The following is a 20667-nucleotide window of genomic DNA, read 5'->3' as shown; positions in this document are numbered from 1 at the left end:
TCACTGCAACCTCCACCTCCTGGGTTCAAGCGATTCTCCTGCCTCAGCCTCCTGAGTAGCTGGGATTACAGGTGCGTGCCACCACACCCAGCTAATTTTTTGTATTTTTAGTAGAGACAGGGTTTCACCATGTTGGTCAGGATGGTTTCGAACTCCTGACCTCGTGATCCACCCGCCCTGGCCTCCCAAAGTGCTGAGATTACAGGCGTGAGCCACCATGCCTGGCCGGAGTTAAAATTTTAACTAGTTTTGTAATGCAAAAATATACCATATCCATGTTTATCATGTCACTTCTGAAAATCCTTCACTGACCATCCCCATCTAAACAGAATTCTCTACTTGACATTTCTGCATTGTCTCCTCCCTCAGAATAGAAGCTCCAGAACTGTATGTATCCCCAACACTTAAAACACCACCTTCCAGAGTATCACTCAATAAAATATTTGTTGAATCAATGAATACTGTTAGTCTCCAATGTTTGAAATTTGCCAACCCTACCCATCAGATCAAAGGGTATACTGACAAGAGTAAAAATGGCGTTCAGTGGTGGGTCTGTCCTTTAGAGAAAAAGAAACCAAAGTAGGTATGTACGACTCTCCAAGAGAAATGGCAGAGAACCAACCCAGCCAGGAAAGGAAAAACTAATGGAAAAACATTTGCTGGGAAGATTAAATGAGAACACATGAAACACCCAGCACAGGCTTCACATACAAAAATACTCAATAAATTACATGTTGTATAGAGCTGTTCAAATCTTGGTCATCTATGATTAGAGAGAATCTAACAGGAGGAAGCAATTAATTAAAAAAAAAAATCTGAGAAACCACCTAAGTAAAGATCAGCTTCTTTATCTCCCCATCATCATAACTCGACTTCCCTGAAAGGGTAATGCCTGGCATACAGTAGGTGCTCAGTATTTGTTGAATGATTCTGAGAAATACTCTAACTAGACACAGTCCTGTATCTGTAGAAACTGGAGCAAGAAGGTACAGACCAAACATATGGAAGACATATAACTGTTTCAAGAAAAACGTGAGGCTAAGAGGCGGCAGTTCTTGCACTCAGCCCCATCATTCAACAAGGTATCTAAAGCCTCGTATGTTGGGTCATTTCTCCATGCCTATGATTTAAAGGCTGTAAACCCAAGTAATGAGGTGCTAGTGGGACCATTCAGGCATTCTTTGGATTTTGGCAGAGCTAAACAAATAGATGGCAAAAGGCATCAACACATGTCACTGGCCTACAGTTAGCAAAGTACTCTTGGAGCCACAGCTTCATTTTTTTCACATGGCACGAAGAGCGAAAACTGACTTCCTCTTCCCCTAAACCTCTCCTTTTCCCTGGAAATTAAGTTAAGCTAGATACACTCACTGGGTGAATGGAATGTCTTAAGGGAAGGTGGTGACTGTTTCTCTAGAAGAGAAGAGCTACATCTCTAAACTAAAAGTAATTGGTTTTATAACAAAGGTGGACCAGTGGGAAAAGTCTTCATTAGAATAAGGCTGCCTGCCTGGGCTTCTGTATAACCTCTTTCCTCTGGCACCTACAAGTCCTATTTACAATAAACAAAATAACTACAGTGACGTTCACCCAAAGCTGAGTATCTTAAAACTTTACACCCTCCCCTTTCAAGGTACAAATGAACCCCCAAACAAGCCCAAGCAAGAAGTCTCTCAAAGCACACATACCCTAAGTTGAAAAACCATTTATTTCACCGGAAAGAAAAAAAGTGATCCAACTCTATAGGTCTAGCCTTTGGACCAAAAAGAGACCCTGGAGCAGTGAGACTCTCACCAAGGTCATTCCCAAATCCAACAGCCGCAGGAGGCAGGAGGCAGGGAGGAGACAGCACAGCCCCCACCACAGTTTCTGCACACAATGAGGCCTGCTGGGAGAACAGAACATGAATGGGAAGCTACAGAAGTATTGAAGGACAGAAGAACAGGAAAATGGGCAGGAGAGGAAAGGAAAGGAAGAGAAGGTCTGAACTTAGCAAGGTAAATTAAGGTCCACGGTTCCTGAGGGACTGAACGCACAGAGCCGAGAACGTCCCGGAGATGGGGTACCACGAAGGGTGTATTCTCATGCACAACTGCAGCTCGGAATTTCAGCCCACACACATCCCACCTGAAAGAGAGCACAATACAGCGGCTTTACAGCAAAGCTCAAAAGGGCTTTCCCATTTAAAACTTCAACATCTTTACAAAGTCTGATAACTTGACACTCCTTTTAAAGTTTACTTGTACCCTTCTTCCCCAGTATCACAGTGATCTCTAACAATGAAAAGAGCTTGAAGGCCAGAGAGTAACTGGGGAGGCTAAACAATCTCAGACTAAGGTCTTAAATTAATAGTATATCTTGTTTCATAAAAGTAGGCAAAGAGACATTCCTTGCTCTTGATGATGTTAACATTATCATTCCTCAGAGAAGGTAATTCCACATCACAAGATGTCAGCAGAGGACAGGAAAAATGGAATGGTTCCAATTAGCTCCCTGAGGTTTAAAAAAAAAAAATTAACAGTATTTTCTATCTAGGAGTTACTGCCAAGGTCCGAGTTAAAAATCATTCAAAGTCTAGATAAAAGTAGCATCAACTGCACAAGTTTTAAGACCTGAGGACATCCAATTCCAACTAGGGAAGAAACTAACTTTGGAAAGAAGGTGCGGAAGGGCATGTATAAGCTACGCATCAAGTCACTGAAGTCTCTTTTCCAGCCCAATCAGTGACTGCCTACCCAATGACCCTGGGAAAGCCACATACCTTCTGCCCTAACTGCAAAGATGACAGTTATCTATCAGTCACACACTGTTGCTATAATTAAGGGTCAATGGTAATGTCTGGGACACACTGGGAGTTATTCAAAACGAAGGGCATTGAGATTTACCCTTAAGTACAATAATCTCAAACACCTACAGCCCAAAGCTGGCAAGTATCAGAAGAGAATATATTCAAGTAGAGCCAAATGGATCATGGGGCTCAAAATGTATGACAGTGGAAAAAGCCAGGGGACTCAGGGTAGAGCTGCTGGCTCAAGAGTATTAAATGCCCAAAACAGCTAGTGAGAAGATGAAGAAGGGAGTGATTTGCTTATGGCAAAGCTCCCAACCCTGGATTTCAACATTACCAAAGGAGTAAAATTAACAGGTGTGCCTGCATTCTTAAAACATATACCCTGAGAAAGCAGATGATATCAAAACTAGAACTGTGGGAATAGTTACTTAAAAAAAAAAAAAACCCTAAGTGACAGGCTAGGCTGTTATAGGACAGACTGAAAGATATAGCAATGGAGTGGGCACTCTATTCAGGGAATAAATCTGAGCTGGGCAGAGAAGGTGAGTGTTAGCATCTATGCCCAGACTTCCTTGTGGAACTTTATAAAAGTTTTGTATCTCTCTACCCCAACTTACCATCAAATAAGTTCTATAAAACTCATAAGGGTTGAACCGTTCAGGAATGTCAGAAATACGCTTCAAGATTAAGATGATGCCATTTTGGTAGTCTTCTTAGTAACTGGGACCTGAGCAGTGATGACCAGTTAACTACAGTTATGGACTTTATCATCAGGGGTCATATCAGAACTTTCACACAGCACAAAACAGAACAGGAAACTTGAAGACCTTAGGAATGTCGCACACCTAGGAAACTTAACAAAGGCTCTAAGAAACAAAACACCTGAGCCTGAATGTGTGGGTCCCCAGGTAAGGTTCAATTATAGTATAGTACATAGGTGACCCAAGATTCACCAGCACATCATTCTTTATTTTTCTAGGCACAAATAGAATCAAATTGACTCCCACTACCAGAAGCCCTGAAAAATAGCCATGAGGGCCAAGAAACTCCATGTATTTTAAAGTTAAGCAGTTAGGACTTCTCTCTAGCCTGCGAGCCATCCTAGTAACCTTACCCTAACCCTGCAAAAGCAAGCAAGCAGGGCAGCCTAATTGGAGCCCTTTAGGCTGCAGGAGGGATGGCAAAACCAGAAGAGGGAACACCCCACCCCTCTCACCTCAAGCTTTAAAAGGCTGAGTACCGCGCCCGATCGGCATACTGCTCCCGCTCATACCGGGCCATGTCGTACAGAGAATTCCGCGCGGCTGCTGAAGCTTGGGACAACTCACTCTCATGCCCGTAACCGTAGCCCTCTCCAACAGTGGGGACTGGGGCTGTAGCGCGACGCAGGGGGCTCCGATCCCGCCCGTAATATGAAGTGGAAGCTGCAGTAACAGCAGCAGCGGCTGCTGCTGCAGCAGCAGCTGTGGCAGCAGCTCCTGAGGTCGGCAACAGGTGTCTATCGTAGGGATCGAGAGAGGTGGAGGTGAGGTGACTGGCCATGGCTGTATTCTGGACTTGTGGCAGCTGGGACAGGGTCTGCTCTGCGTAATTATACACGGAGGCAGCTGCAGCTGCCACTGCCTCATAGGACCGGGCAGCACGGCAGCGCTTGTAGTAGGCATCGAGCGCTCCGTACGCGTTGTTGTAATACAATGAATCCCCATAGCTCATGGTGTAAGGCGTACGCACTGCTCCGTATTGCTCATTATATTGCTCGGTCAAGTCTGCCACGCGGCCTGAACGATCTATCGGACACTCTTTGGACCAGTGCCCCTCTTTCCCGCACCGATAGCAGCCGCTCTGGTCTCCCATCCCGGGCGCAGTCCTAAGCCGGCTGGTGGACAACTGCACGTGCATTCGTTTGCCTTGAAGAAACAGACGCAAGAAGGGTTGCTATCACTCTTAGTCGTAGCCCCAGCCCCTACCCCAGACACTGGTCATAGCAATGGCTTTATCTAGACAATTCTAATGCAGGATTCATCTTTACGAAAAGATAAAAAGGAAAAAAAAAAAGACTCAACATATAGATTCAGTATAATGACCTGATTTCAGGCAAAGATCACTTAGATGAAGAAATATTTCAGCTATAACAATAGTTTAAATGCTTAAGAAATAAAACTACTCTTGCTCAAATCATCTCCTAACAGGTAAAAATCATCTCCAAACAGCGGCTCAAAGTCAAAAGAAGTCAAAGAAAGAAAGAGTGCCCAAGTTTTTTCTGACACCTCCAATCCTTACTAGCAAGACGGATTTTCATTAAGCAAGAGAATGTAAGTAAAGGCCAGTTTTCCACCCTCCTCCAAAAATTTAAAAGAATCGAATAAAAGACTCCAATGATCAATCACCACTATTAAAAAACGACCTAGACTCAATCCACAGCTGAATGTGGCAAGCAAATTTCAAAGTACATCTCTGGAAAAACCCTCATGAACTGGGGAGACAAAGGGGCACAACCAGTTGAAGGACAGCCTTCTCCCTTAACTGGGCCCTTTAAACTGCTGGTTCTGATCATTGCTTTAACAAGGATTCTTTACAATCTGAGAGTTAATTTTAGTGACCCTCTACTACGGTCAAAGGCAAACAGGGCAAAAACAGGACAGATTGTTCTCAATGCCTGAAATTTTAGAATACTGTAAAAAACATGGAAGAAAAGGTGGCTGACGAAAGTGGAGAATAACTAGTTATACTAGTCAGTGGACCAAACTGCTCAGTTCAAGCAGAATTAAAGTACTTCTCCTGAAACTACATATCTGAGAGCCTAACTAAGAACATACATCTAATATTTTTCCTGAAAACTAAAATTTGCATTCTGGAAAAGTATTACTTCTGAAAACGTAATAAAAGCAGAAACTTTTCTAGAAAAGTTAAAACTAAGTTTTAGTAAGTCTCTACAGAAGCAATTTCTACCTAACATGATCTACCAGCGTATTGGTAAGCAAAATTCAGAAGAGATCCAAATCCTGCAAAAATTTCCCGATGCAACTGGTTATGATGCACCTAAACATATACCTGTCAAAGGAGTAAATGGTCAAAAGCAAGGGAGAGTCAACAGATGGATCCTCTAACATTAGAGAAAGTGGTAAACACACAATTTTCCTTGCAAAATTCATGTTAGATTCTGGGAGACCAGAAAACACAATAGGGAAACAGGGGTGGAAGGAACAAAATATCAAGAAGGTCTACACAGCTGGAAGTTTAGGTTGCAGGTTATTAAAAGAGAGTAGATATGCAATTATGCACTTAGTGCCTTAAAGTGCTAGCTTGTCTCTGGCATTTGCCCAGGGGGCCACTTTAGCACCTAACAAAACCAGAGAAAACAAGTGCAACTAAGAAAGCAACTGTGCACATTCCAGACATAAAGATCACTAATAAACACCTTAATCTAAGGATCTGTTGGTTCTAATGCCAGAAAAAGAAGTTAAATTTTAAAAAATATCTAAAAGAGATTTTAAGTGGGCAAGCAATAGAGAAGATCCCCAACACTGAGAAACAGAAAGGAAAAAAGACCACCCTAATAATTGCTGCTCATCAATAAACATCTGTAACTATACCAGAACAATATTAAGAAATGAGAGACGAAAATATTACATAAAATAAGGTAAAAATAACTAAGCATAGGGTAGTGTCAGGGGACCTAGCGTTCAGACACCCAGAGTTTTATATAAGGATAATTTGTCCTGAATCAAGACCACACTGTCCTCTCCTTAAACCTAACTGCTACAAGCAGACACCACCTCTTCTGACTGGGCTAAAGTGTGCGAAACAGTCCAAAAATTAGGTATCATACCACAAACCCTCCACAAGAGCAGCCTTTGCTCTCAATTAAGTTGTTGACAAAATAATTCTCAACTTGCCAATTAAAAAAAAGCAAACTAGACCTGTGTCACTTTTCTTTACTAATGCACAGCAATGCCCATGACACAGGGCACCCATTACTAGAGGAAATAATGATCAGACCCTCAGCTCTAAAAAAGCCCAATTTAAGGGAAATGGACGCCAAAGGCAGCAGTAATGACTCTTAACAAGGGGAGTACCCAGAAAAAGAATCGGCAACTACACTGTCAGAACACAGGTTTGAAATATAGCAAGGAGTCACGGGAATACTCCATAATTTGGATAAGGCTTTTTTTATTTTTTATTGTTTTTGTTCAGTCCTGCTTAAGCTAAAAAAGGACACGCTCTTTCTGATACTGGGAACCCAAAGGAGGTGAGAGAAGAGTTCAGATAGCAATTCACCATGATCACCACCCCTGAACTGCCACTGTTGCTTCGGACCTCAGACTTTGGAATATTTGTGTTATACGTACCATTTTAGCATCCCAAATCTGAAAATTCAAAATCCAAAATGCTCTAACAAGCATTTCCTTTGAGCAACATGTAGGCATTCAAAATGCTGGGGATTTGAGATGCTTCCAAATGAAGTGACAATCCACATCATCACCCATGCTGCCCTCCAGGCACAAAAAATTCATTTGGTTAAGACTCCAAGATAACACAAATCTAAGTGCTCTGTTCACCAAAATCTTACAAAGTCCAGCCCCCCAAACCAATGAAAAGACAGTCATTACTGCCCCTAAAACCCCAGTGCCTCCTCTCCAGGAAGTCCTAAAATCAGCCTTGTAATTCTAGAGTGGCCTTATATTCAAAATACAATCCCTTGGTACAGGTATAATATAAAAGCAACAAGAACTGTAACCCTTTAAAGAGTTTGTGTAAGGTAGGACAGCTTAACAAGGATTCTGCTCCTATAAAATGTTGCTTGACATGTTTTTGCGAGGTTCTTCATGTAAAATGCAGAATTCTGATCCTATGCTGAGGGCAATAAATTCAGAGTGAGGAACTCTGAACTGTACTCTACTACAAAAGAATAAAAAATAAAAAATAAAAAAGGCCCAGTAACTCAGACAGCCTTCAGAGAAAAGGATTTCTGCACTAATAAGCACAAGAGCCGTAGGGGCTCCAAATAAAAGGTGAGTGGCTTTTCTCCAGGAGACATTTGCCTAAGGTAAAGCCCCTAAGTCCCGTGCATTCTACATCTTAAGAAGTCCATCACCCATACTTATTTGTCACCAGCCAGCCAACAGCTGTTATCTTTACCAAACCTCTCCTTTTACTTATTCAACCATTTTCTGCACATAGCCTTGTGTTCAGCCCTCTACCCAAAGAGGGTGGTTCACCTTGAAACTCTGTGTTATCAAGGCCCCTGATGGCCTCCACTGCATCCTCTGCCCGTTCCATGTGTACGAAGGCATAATCTTTCACGATGTCACATTCAATGACCGGACCATACTCCTCAAACTTGGCTCGAAGCTCCTTATTGGTGCAGGTGGGACTGATGTTGCCCACATGCAACTTTGTTGAGGTTTTGCTCTTATTCTTGCTGGCTTCCACGTTGATGTTCACCCCATGAAGCTTGTAATGGTGCAGGTTGCGTATGGCATCTTCAGCTGCAGTTTTGTCTTCTATGTGCACAAAGCCGTAATTCTTAATGATGTCACATTCCAGCACCTTCCCATACTGCTCGAAGAGTGAGCGAATCTCCTGCTCTGTAGCCTCCCGGGGAAGGTTTCCGATGAACAGCTTCACCATCCTGACAAGAGCCTGGGAGAGAAAAACAAGACATCTGACAAAAGACCTCAGGCCCACATTCGTTCATAAAAAACGACTTTCACTCTAATGTATATTTCCAGTTTTCTCTCTCACACGCCTGCACACACACCTCCACACAATAATCAAAGGGAGGTGGGAGTGAACTAAGGCCTGCTATAGTAGCCGCCATGAACCTGTAAGAATAAGAAGACATCTGCAATAGGGAGGTCCTTAGTAGACAAAGGGTTTGGTAAGAACCGATACCTTGCAACAGAAATGGGCATGAAAAACAGCATATGAAGAAATGGGGGTACTGGGCTTTTCTATCCACTAGGAGGACAACAGAAAACAAAAGTCTACTAGGTTTGCTGACTGCCTGCCTGAAATTATCAACAGGCTTTTCCTCACGTAGGAACCAAAGCAGCCATCATTTCCGGGAAAATGGGCCTTGTAATAGCTACATTTGAGTTTCCTTTGGAAGTAGTGAACGCGCGACTCGGATCAGACAGCGAGGAATGGAAGATAAAGGAAGTACTGGAGTGGGGAACGCCTCTCTCGGGGCACCGTCCTAGCTCCTGCCGAACACTGAAATGCGTGGCCACGGAAGAGAGCTTCAGATTCATTAACCAGACGATGTCTCACGGCCCGAGAAATTCCCGAAACGGGGATGTAATTGCCAGGTATAAGGGAAAGGGGGTTATCTCAGCGGAAATCTCGAGGCTTCTAAGAGGAGCCACGTCGGGCGCGGGACAGGGTGGGGGAAAAAAGCAAGGTATTCTCAGGGGGCGGTGGGGGAAGGGCTGCTCCCGGCTTACCGCGCAATGCCGAGGACCGAGGTCGGCTCTCAGTGACGGGTGTGGAGGCTGCGAACCCACCAGGACACCCCCGAAGCCCAAGGGAGTGAGAGAAGATTTAACAGAGTACAAGGCAGGCAGTGAAAGGGCTCGGAGTCTCACCCGCACAGAAACCAGAAGGGCCTCCTCCTCGCGGCGCGGACGCTTCTGACAAAACGCTAAAATGGCGGCGGCCGCAGCAGTGGCTCTGGGTAGAGGGGGGAGGTGAGCCTACAACCGGATTGGCCACTCAAGAAAGTAAAAGGCCGGCGTTCCCGCAGATCCTCTTCCTGATTGGTTACCACGGACGCCAATTACCTAAGAGGCCGGCAAGAGGTGGAAACGTCTGTAACCTCCGAGCTTTTATGCGAAAGCCAATGGGCACCAACCTCGCGAAGCCGAGCTCGCTGATTGGGCAAGAGATCAGCGTGAGGGCGGACCTACAAACGAGAGCTTCGCCGGCGGGGTGCGGCCCGCCATTAGGCGGAGCGAGCTAGAGCCCTGGGGTAGCTGTCTTTTAGCTTCATGGCGCCAACTTCGTTAAGCTTCCACATTTCGCCACCTCCACGTGCACAGCCAGACAGTATTCCGCGCTCCATTCTGCCGTTCACTCTAGGTGTCTCCCTCTAACCTCCCAAGCACCACCCCTCTCGCGGCCAGGACGCTGTGGAAATAGCTTATGCAGGCACATGCCAGGGAAGAAAAACAGCGAAGAACCCCCCCCCCCCCCCCCCCCCACCCCCACCACCACCACCTCAGGAAACCAACCTTCTCCTTGGGCCAGTAGTCCACACTGTAGCCTTGAGAGTCCCGGAGCTCCCCCAAAATCAAACCTCTCACAGGTGGTGAAAGGACCTCTGTAATGGCCTTCCAGAAGTAGGCCCGGCAGGAGGCTGCACTGTCCAGGAGACGCTGAGGACAAGTTCCCTCTGGGAACCAGCCTCCCAGGGTCCGCGATGAAGAAACCTTTGTGTGACCATGGAGACTGAAAGTATACCCCGACCCCACCCTGAGAAAAAATTGGAGCAGCAAAGGTTTTTTTGTTTTATTTTATTGGGCGCCATCAGCCAGAGCTGTTTTAATCCCCTAGAACCGACTTTAGAGGAAAGAGCGTAGTCACAACCAGCTGTAAACAAAATACAAAGTAACATTCTCCAGAGGGTCCAGCTGCTGCCTGGTTTTCTCTCATCCTTAGGCTGCTTCATATTCATTAAGCAAGCAACTTTAGTCAAGACCCTTTGCAAAGCAGCTTTTGAAAAGATTAAAAGGTGGAGTGCAGGGACTGGATGGAAGAACTTATAACACGAACAAAACAGGCTAAAAGCAGTGCAGAGTTTATGAGGAAAGGGATCATCAGGAGTGAAGATGACACAAGTACCACACACCACCATCCAAAGCAGCTTCTTCACCACCACCCCCGCCCCAAAAGGAGAAAGATTTCATAAACAGAAAGGTGAAGTCTGAGTTTGGGGGGGAAAAAAAAGTGGGTTTTAAAACCCAACACGAGGGCCAGGTGCGGTGGCTCACGCCTGTAATCCCAGCACTTTGGGAGGCCGAGGCGGGTGGATCACCTGAGGTCAGGAGTTCAAGACTAGCCTAGCCAACATGGTGAAACCCATCTCTACTAAAAACACAAAAATTAGCCGAACGTGGTGGCAGGCCCCTGTAATCCCAGCTACTCAGGAGGCTGAGACAGGAGAATCGCTTGAACCAGGGAGGCAGAGGTTGCAGTGAGACAAGACTGTGCCAGTGCACTCTGGCCTGGACGACAAGAGTGAAACTAAAAAAAAAAAACCCAACATGATTCAGGAATCTGACTGTAGAAAACTGATCAATAATTTATCCTAGGGTAGAAAAAGTTAAGGAACTAAAAAAAGAAAATATAACATGTACAGATGTGTTGGTCACTAATCTTGTCCACTTCATTGTGGATTCTGATGCACCTCTGAGCCTGTGTAAAGGCCACGGGATCACTGATGAAGAAAATCAATTTCGTCTCAGCTGCCACGTGCCCTTCAGAAGTGGCCAGCATTAGAAGGTAACACATATGGTATAGAAATCCTCTCATCTCCTTCAGTTAGATCTCGTTTCAACATGTCTGGGGATAAAACTTTCTTCCAAAATACCAAAGTATAACAAGGATCAATTCATTGTTAAGTAATAATCTCTCCAGACTGAAGGAGACTGGGAACATAAATCTCAGGATCACAGTTCAAGCCCAGTGTGCGGACATCAAAACTACTAACCACCTCTGCATGCAGCCCAAAACCTAATTTACTTGATTTCACCTCTGAAACCCAACTAGGTCTAGTTAGCTATGTAACACTTTACAAGCTCATCCTGAATGAACCACATTAAATAATCTCCCTGCCTTTTTTTGAGACAGTTCTTGCAATGTCACCCAGACTGGAGTACAGTGGCACTATCCATAGCTCATTGCAGCCTGGAACTCCTCAGCTTCCCAAGTAGCTGGGACTACAGATGCGTGCCACCAGGCCTTGCTATTTTTTTAATTTATTGTAGAGACGAGCTCTTTGTTGCCCAGACTGGTCTGAAATGCCTGTGCTCAAAAGCAATCCTCTCAGCCGGGCACAGTGGCTCACGCCTGTAATCCCAGCACTTCAGGAGGCCAAGGTAGGCAGATCACCTGAGGTTAGGAGTTCGAAACCAGCCTGTCTAACATGGTGAAACCCTGTCTCTACTAAAAATACAAAAAAATTAGCCAGGCATGGTGGCATGCGCCTGTAATCCCAGCTACCAGGGAGGCTGAGGCAGGAGAATTGCTTGAACCCTGGGAGCGGAGGTTGCAGTGAGCCGAGATCACGCCACTGCACTCCAGCCTGGGCGACAGAGTGAGACTCCGTCTCAAAAACAAAACCCACAAAACTATGGCAATTGTAACATATAAGAAGCAAGGATGATAAGAATAGTACTTGGGGTGGTTTAATTTAGAAAAAAGGCTGGATAATAGCCAATAAATTTCCTGCCCTTTTTTTTTTTTTTTATGAGACCAGGTCATGCTGTCACCCAGGCTGGAGTGCAGTGTCACAATCACAGGTCACTAAAGCCTTGATCTCCCGGGCTCAAGTGTTCCTCCTGTCTCTTGCCTCCCAGGTAGCTGGAATTACAGGTGTGCACCACCACACATGTCTAATTTTTTTTTAATTTTTGGGAGATGAGGTCTCTATGTTGCTCAGGCTGGTCTTGAACTCCTGGGCCCAGAAATAATCCTCCCACCTTAGCCTCTCAAAAGTGTTGAGATTACAGGCCTGAGATTACATGCCCAGACTTGGCTTTTTTTTTTTTTTTGAGATGGAGTCTCACTCTGTCGCCGAGGCTGGAGTGCAATCTCGGCCTCCGAGGTTCAAGTGATTCTCCTGCCTCGGCCTCCCAAGTAGCTGGGACTACAGGCGCACACTTCCACGGCTGGCTAATTTTTGTATTTTTAATAGAGACGGAATTTCACCAAGTTGGTCAGGCTGGTCTCCTGACCTCGTGAACCGCCCACCTTGGCCTCCCAAAATGTTGAGATTACAGGCGTAAGCCACCGCGTCTGGCCTAGTTTTTTGTTGTTGTTGTTTTAAGGCAATTGAAATAAATTCAAGCAGCCAGGTGCGGTGGCTCACACCTGTAATCCCAGCACTTTGGGAGGCTGAGGTGGGTGGATCACCTGAGGTCCAGAGTTAGAGACCAGCCTGACCAACATGGAGAAACCCTGTCTCTACTAAAAATACAAAATTAGCCGGACATGGTGGCACATGCCTGTAATCCCAGCTACTCCGGAGGCTGAGGCAGGAGAATGGCTTGAACCCGGGAGGCGAAGGTTGCTGTGAGCCGAGATCGTGCCATTGCACTCCAGCCTGGTCTACAAGAGCGAAACTCCATCTCAAAAAAAAAAAAAAAGAAATTCAAACTCCCCTCCTTGCACCGTAAGACCTTACCCCAATCTGGTTCTTGCCAGAATTTCCCAATGTTTCTAACAACCACTGCCCTTGACCACCAACTGTGCTCCCTTCAGACATACTGGCCTTATCCCAAGCTCATTTAGACTAGAATATTCTTTATTCAGGTTCTTACACTGGCCACCGATCTAAAAACATCACTCACCCCAACCCTACCTTAGAACTCTATCCTATGACTCCATGTTGTCTTTCTGAATACTTACTACCACTTGAAATCCTATACTTATTCTAAAAAAGCATGTTATTAATTCTATATTATATCCTCAGTGTTAGAACTGTACTTGGCACATGGTAAGACCCTCAAATATTTGTTGACTAAGTTAACAAGTAAACGAATGAATGTATGAGTTAACTTCTTGATAGCCAAAAGGAGGGAAATGACTTCGGGTCTTCAGTCACTATCACGTTAAAAACCTGGACACTTATCTTTACTGAAAACACATACCTTTACTCATCACCTAGTACACTTTCCAGTCTTCCTCAAACAGAAAAGCAGGTACCCAACAGCCAGAGGTAACCCAAGCTAACAGATTTTGATCACTTTGACAACTGGAACAAAATGAAGCTTTAGGTAGAGAAGTTTGTAGTTCAAGTGTCTTCATACTGATACAGACCTACCTGTTATTTTACTGAGTACTACAGGAACTTAAGGCTTGCCCCTTAAAAAAAAATAAAATATTTTTAACTAAAAGGCCAATTAGTCCGGGTGCAGTGGCTCATGCCTGTAATGCCATCACTTTGGGAGGCCGAGGTGGGCAGATCAGCTGAGGTCGGGAGTTCGAGACCAGCCTGAACTACATGGAGGAACACTGTCTCTACTAAAAAACAAAAAACAAAAAAAAATTAGCCGGGCATGGTGGCGCATGCCTATAATCCCAGCTACTAGGGAGTCTGAGGCAGGGAGAATCACTTGAACCCAGGAGGCGTAAGTTGCAGTGAGCCGAGATCGTACCACTACACTCCAGCCTGGGCAACAAGAGCAAAACTCTGTCTCAAAAAATAAATAAAGAAATAAATAAAGGCCAATTAAAGAGATCTGATCCAAATCCTCTGCCTTACCAGCTCAACTACAGAGAATGACATCAAAAGAGATGTTTTATTTATTTATCTGAGAAGGAGTTTTGCACTTGTTGCCCAGGCTGGAGTCCAATGGCACTATCGGCTCACAGAAAACCTCTACCTCCGGGATTCAAGGGATTCTCCTGCCTCAGCCTCCTATGTAGCTGAAATTACAGGCATGCACCACCACGCCTGGCTAATTTTGTATTTTTAGTAGAAGAGGGGTTTTGCCATGTTGGTCAGGCTAGTATCAAACTCCTGACCTCTGGTGATCCACCTGCCTCAGCCTCCCAAAGTGCTGGAATTACAGGCGTGAGCCACCATACCTGGCAAAAGGGATGTTTTAAAACCACCTTGTTGGTCAGGCACGGTGTCTCATGCCTGTAATCCCAGCACTTTGGGAGGTCAAGGCAGGTGGAGTTCGAGGCCAGCCTGGGCAACATGGAGAAACCCTCTCTCTACTAAAAATACAAAAAAAATTAGCCAGGTGTGGTGGTGCGCACCTGTAGTTCCAGCCACTTGGGAGGCTGAGGTGGGGGAATCACCTGAGCTCAGGAGGCAGAGGCTGCAGTGAGCCAAGATCATGCCACTGCACTCCATCCAGCCTCAGCAACCAGAGAGACCATCTGAAAAAATTAAAATAAGTAAATAAAAGCACCTTGTCTGGAACACAGTAGATGCTATTTTGTTGACTCTTAATTTGCTGACTAGGCTACCAAGCTCCTCAGAGGTAAAGTGACTTGTCCAGTCATCTAGAAAGCTGACATTTTTTCAGAGCCAAGAATAAATATGTAATCTAGCTGCCAATCTTCAATAAAAAGGGCAGTGTATACAGGCATATAACTGAGAAATAAGAGATGAGACTCTTGGAAATGAGGTACAAATACAAATCTAGGGGTAAACACTGGTGACAGTGAAAACTACTTAGACAAAAATGCAATCTGTATGAGTTTTTTTTTTTCTTTTTTTGAGACGGAGTCTCACTCTGCCACCCGGGCTGGAGTACAGTGGCTCAATCTTGGCTCACTGCAACCTCTGCCTCTCAGGTTCAAGTGATTCTTATGCCTCAGCCTCCCGAGTAGCTGGGATTACAGGCACACGCCACCACGCCTGGCTAATTTTTTGTATTTTTAGTACAGACGGGGTTTCACCATGTTGGCCAGGCTGGTCTTGAACTCCTGACCTCAGGTGAGCCGCCTGCCTCAGCCTCCCAAAGTGTTGGGATTACAGGCGTGAGCCACCATGCCCAGTCCAATCTGAGTTGTACAGGCTCAAGGACAAATATGTAACTTAAACATCTTAATATAACATACATAATAAATAACTCTGGCTCCTGGTCCAGATATGAGTTACAGTTCTAAGGGTGCAAACTAAAAATCCAGTATTCTCCAGGGATGTTCAATGGGAATCGGGCAGAAAGCTTCCTAGGCCTCCAATCCTACAGCCAATGACAACCTCTTAGCCTTCCTTAATGTCTTTGAAAGTCCCCTACACTATCAATAACCTTTCTTCTCCATATCCACAAGAATTGCTCCCAGGACACAAAATAGTATTGCCAGAGACTGGAGGTGGCCAAAATTGATGTGCTATAGTAGCCAAATCACTTCTAGGTACCACTAATTACAGATATTCACTGCCTTCACTATTACAAGTATGTGCTGCACTCACACCTATATCTAAAATCTTTGGATCAGCTGTGTGCTGCTCCAGTAGGCCATTCCAGTGTCCCCAGAATGTTCTAACTCATTTATATGCGATGGCTAACATTTCATGAGAAGTGACTATATACACGTCACATGTTCTCATTTGACTCTCCCAACAGCCGTATAGCATAACGATTATAAACAAAGCCCTAGATGGTTCCAATGTCTGGTTCAGTTCCTTAAGCCACCAACTTTGTAGCCATTTGATCTTAAGAATAGTAACTTAAGGCCAGGCATGGTGGCTCACACCCGTAATTCCAGCACTCTGAGAGGCTGAGTGGGAGGATCATTTGAGGTCAGGAGTTCGAGACCAGCCTGGCCAATATGGTAAAACCCCATCTCTACTAATAATAGAAAAATTAATTGGGTGTGGTGGTGCATCCCTGTAGTCCCAGCTACTCAGGAGGCTAAGGCAGAATTGCTTGAACCCAGGAGGAGGTTGCAGTGAGCCAAGATTGTGCCACTGCACTCCTCCTGGGTGATACGAGACTCCATATCAAAAAAAAAAAAAAAAGAATAGTCACTTAACCAACAGCCTCAACTCCCACATCTCCGAAATAGCTAATGTTGGCCAGGCGCAGTGGCTCACGCCTGTAATCCCAGCACTTTGGGAGGCCAAGGCGGGCAGATCACGAGGTCAGGAGATCGAGACCACCCTGGCTAACACGGTGAAATCCCATCTCTACCAAAAATACAAAAATTAGCCAGGCGAGGTGGCGGGCACCTGTAGTCCCAGCTATTCGGGAGGCTGAGGCAGGAGAATGGCGTGAACCCGGGAGGCAGAGCTTGCAGTGAGCCGAGATAGCACCACTGCACTCCAGCCTGGGCAACAGAGCAAGACTGTCTCAAAAAAAAAAAAAAAAAAAAAAAAGAAAGAAATAGCTAATGTTGGCAGGGCATGGTGGCTCACACCTATAATGCCTGCACTTTGGGAGGCCGAGGAGAGTGGATCACCTGAGTTCAGAAGTTCAAGACCAGCCTGGCCAACATGGTGAAATCCTGTCTCTACTAAAAATACAAAAATTAGCTGGGCATGGTAGCGGGTGCCTGTAATCCCATCTACTCAGGAGGCTGAGGCAGGAGAATCACTTGAACCCAGGAGGCAGGGGTTGCAGTGAGCTGAAATCGCACCACTGTACTCCTGCCTGGGCAACAAGAGCAAGACTCCATCTTAAAAAAAAAAAAAGAAATAGCTAACGCATGTGAGTTGCTATGAAGATTAATATAATTGTGTTGGCTACACTAATATAAATTTAGTTTGTTGTATTAATATATTTATTGTAGTTAGCTATTATCCTCATTTTATAGGTAACAAAACAGAGGCAGTGTTCCTAATATGTCCAAGATCACACAGCCAAGAAGAGGTAGAGCCAGGATTCAAATTCAGGAAACCTCCTGTAGTCCCAGCTACTTGGGAGCCTGAGGTAGGAAGATCACTTGAGCCATGTGTTCAAGTGTGGCCTAGACAACATAGTGAGACCCTCTTTAAAAAAAAAAAAAAAAAAAAACTTAAAAAACTGATTAAAGAGACAACAGTCACTCTTGTCTATACCAAGTCAGTTTACTTTTTTTGTTGTTGTTTTTATGTTTTCCTCAGACGGGGTTTCACTCTGTTGCCCAGGCTGGAGTGCAGTGGCATGATCTTAGCTCACTGCAAACTCCACCTCCCAGGCTCAAGAGATCCTCCAGCCTCAGCTGGACTACAGGCACTACTGGTACGTACCACCACGGCCGGCTAGTTTTTTATTTTTTGTAGAGATGAAGTTTACCCATGTAGCCCAGGCTGGTCTTGAACTCCTGGACTCAAAACGATCTGACCATCCTGGCCTCCCAAAGTGCTAGGATTACAAACGTGAGCCATGACACCTGCCCCAAGTCAGTTTTTAAATCAAATTATATCTCCAAAAAATTTAACTACCTGGGATTACTGCCACATCCTCTCCCTCCTTACCTACCATTTGCCTATCAATAATTATTCATATAAACTAGATCACTGAGGTAGGTCCTGCCTCCCAGACAATAAATCCTTCAAGGTCAGCCCAAAGCCTGCCTCAGCTAGCTGAGCAAAGCATTTGTTTATTTATTTGAGACAGGGTCTTGCTCTGTCATACGGGCTAAAGTGCAGTGGCATGATCATAGTTCACTATAACCTCCAACTCCTGAGTTCAAGCAATCCTCTTGCTTCAGCCTCCCAAGTGGCTAGGACTACAGATGCATGCCACCACAGCTGGCCTTTTTTTTTTTTTTTTGGTAGAGACAAGGTCTCACTGTATTGCCGAAGCTGGTCTCAAAAGTCTGGTCTCTAGCAATCCTCCTGCCTCAGCTTCCCAAAGCGCTGAGAATTACAGGTGTGAGCTACCATACCTGGCCACATTTGAAGCACTAAAGACAGATACATGATACAATTTAAATCTAGACATGAAACCCAGTTTTAAGAATTATTTTCTGGAAAACTATAGACTTTTACCCTTTATGACCTTTCAAAGGTACCTATAGATTGTAAAATTCAGTTTCCCATCTGTTACATAGTATACTAGGTCCATAAATCCAGTAAATCTGTTTTCATGATGACCTCACCCATCCCATGATGTCCACCTATTTGGCTTAATAGGACAATATACCTGGAGAACCAACCGTCTGTGCACAGACTGTGGCAGAATTTAAGTGATGGTTTGACTAGAACGGTAGCCCACCTGGACAGGCTGAACCCCTCAGTGATAGTCCCATTACCTCCATTACGAGAGATGGTCTCAAGCCCACTACACACACAATTTAAAACAAGGTCCAAACCTCAGAAGAGCGCAGGCTGACAAGGCTAAAAAGCCTCTAGGTGGTCTTGTTCCAGGAATAAGCCAACTAAAACTTCTCCAATGAAGGCCAAGTTGTAGAGGTGATAGGTGGATAAGTTGAATAATCTGAATATAGAGTCCATTTTTCCAAAACACACTTTCAATGTCTGTCCTCCCATTCACTCAACCCAACTTTCCCCAAGTTATAGAACTTGAAATCAGCAATCCAGAAAGCAAAGAAGCAGGCTATAGGATTAACACAGGTAACATAATTAAAATAAAAGAGGGGAGGGAGATTTTAAAACAATCTGCAAGAGAAAAATGACAAATGATTTGGCTTTGTAGCTCCTTCTGGCTTGAGCAGTTAGGAGCCTGAGGGCTGAGGCAGCAGGGGCAGCAGGACCTAAAGATGACAAGCAGGCAGAGCGCTCATCTGGGCCTGGTCACTTTCAAGAGCTGGGGCTGCGACAGAGAACGTCACCACTGGCCCTGAGAGCACACTTAGCTGTTTTTTGCAGGAACCGAGGGATTGAGACAGTGGCAGAACCCTCACTGGAGAAAAAGGAAGATGACAGAAAGACACACTGACAAAGAAAAATTGCAAATACACAGGCCACAACCATAACCCTACTACCAACCCTCAATTTTCCAGGGTAATAACCAAAGGTAGGCTTATTAACTTGGCCCTCAGACCACCCCATCACCACGCAGAGAACAAGAAACTTATCAAAATCCTCCTCCCATTCTTTCCCAGTCCTGCAAAGAAATAAAAAGGAGCAGCTAAGCACCTGAAAGCAAAGCAGTGAGCAGAAAGAGAAGCAAGGGAAAGAGCCATGGCCCCAGTACTCCCTGAGATTACCCCAGTTAGCATCCACAAATAAGAACTCACGGTCATAAGATCGAATGCTTTTGCACAATGGCAAGAGGGAAGAGGACATCCAGGGCAAGATATTCTGTCACAGGCAAGTTCACATGAAGCCAGTGAAGGAGGCAGAGGATAACCCACCTGACCTCCACTTGACTGACACATACACCTCCCCAAAGTCGCCTTGCCCCAATAGGCTCCCAAATCGAGTCTTTAAAGCCTCTTTTCCCAAAGGAGCATCAGTAAGTTCTCCCATTATCATCCCACTCAACCAGTCTTCCATTTATCCATCATTAAGCCCAAGTCTCCATTTTGTCCCTGGTTGGAAATGTCTTATTTTTTTGCCCAGATCCTCAATCCCCAGCCCTACAATAAAAGCACAGAAAGAGTCCTCAATTCCCCACCCAACCCTAGCATCCCTATTTGGTTATGCTTGCACTCCACCCCTTCCCAGATTCTACACCTTCAAATATAAACCCAGCGAAGAGGACATCTGAAAACCCTAACAGATAGGGATAGGGAAAGGAGTCTCCGGTGACTATAATGGCAGGGGTTGGCAGGACACAGGAGGATGTTCCATGGTACAGCTCAATAGGCAAAATACGAGCTCTATGGCCAGAATGCCCCATACCTGCTTCAAGTTTTCTCTGCCCTTCCTTATTCCAACCATAGGGCAGTATCAGGCAATGCCATTACCCCCACTCCACTACTGGTTCCTTTCTGGGTCCCAGCCCCAGCACTCATTCGAGCCTACTACCTAAAGGATCTACTAGCCTGTAAATACCATGGCAGCCCATTCCCCACTTATTGAGAGGCCAAACCCCAGAACCATCCCATTGGAACACAGGTTATTCCTGAACTGGAGAAAAGTCAGTGAAAATGGTCAAGCACAGGCAGAGGAAAATGGGCATTATTTACTGCATTTTGGTGTGACTAACTCAAGTTGAAGGCTGAGGAGGACCAGGCCACTTGCCCTGGAAAGTCTGAAAGATGGCAGGCTAGCAGGACGACGATGAGCTAAATCCTTCTGGGCC

At 45.1% G+C, this 20667-nt stretch overlaps 1 protein-coding gene across 2 annotated transcripts in view; it reads right to left on the bottom strand.

Moving 5' to 3' along the window:
- Positions 1 to 1689: 1689 nt before the first annotated feature.
- Positions 1690 to 20667, bottom strand: part of LOC116469059 (RNA-binding protein 4) — a 29050-nt gene continuing 10072 nt past the window's right edge. Inside the window, exons 1-3 of one of the 2 annotated variants that reach the window (XM_032153575.2) lie at positions 9379 to 9748; positions 8011 to 8434; positions 1690 to 2127 (exon numbers count right to left, since the gene is read on the bottom strand). In XM_032153575.2, coding sequence (XP_032009466.1) covers positions 2108 to 2127; positions 8011 to 8422 — 432 coding nt within the window. In that variant the 5' untranslated portion in view covers positions 8423 to 8434; positions 9379 to 9748 and the 3' untranslated portion in view covers positions 1690 to 2107. Of the gene's footprint in view, positions 2128 to 4007; positions 4699 to 8010; positions 8435 to 9378; positions 9749 to 20667 lie in introns of those variants that run through there. The other variant, XM_058438974.1, reaches the window with a different exon arrangement.

This window comes from Hylobates moloch, unplaced genomic scaffold, assembly GCF_009828535.3.
Source record: "Hylobates moloch isolate HMO894 unplaced genomic scaffold, HMol_V3 SCAFFOLD_5, whole genome shotgun sequence".
In the NCBI taxonomy this organism is placed as follows: domain Eukaryota; kingdom Metazoa; phylum Chordata; class Mammalia; order Primates; family Hylobatidae; genus Hylobates; species Hylobates moloch.
This window is presented reverse-complemented; position numbering and strand designations above follow the sequence as displayed.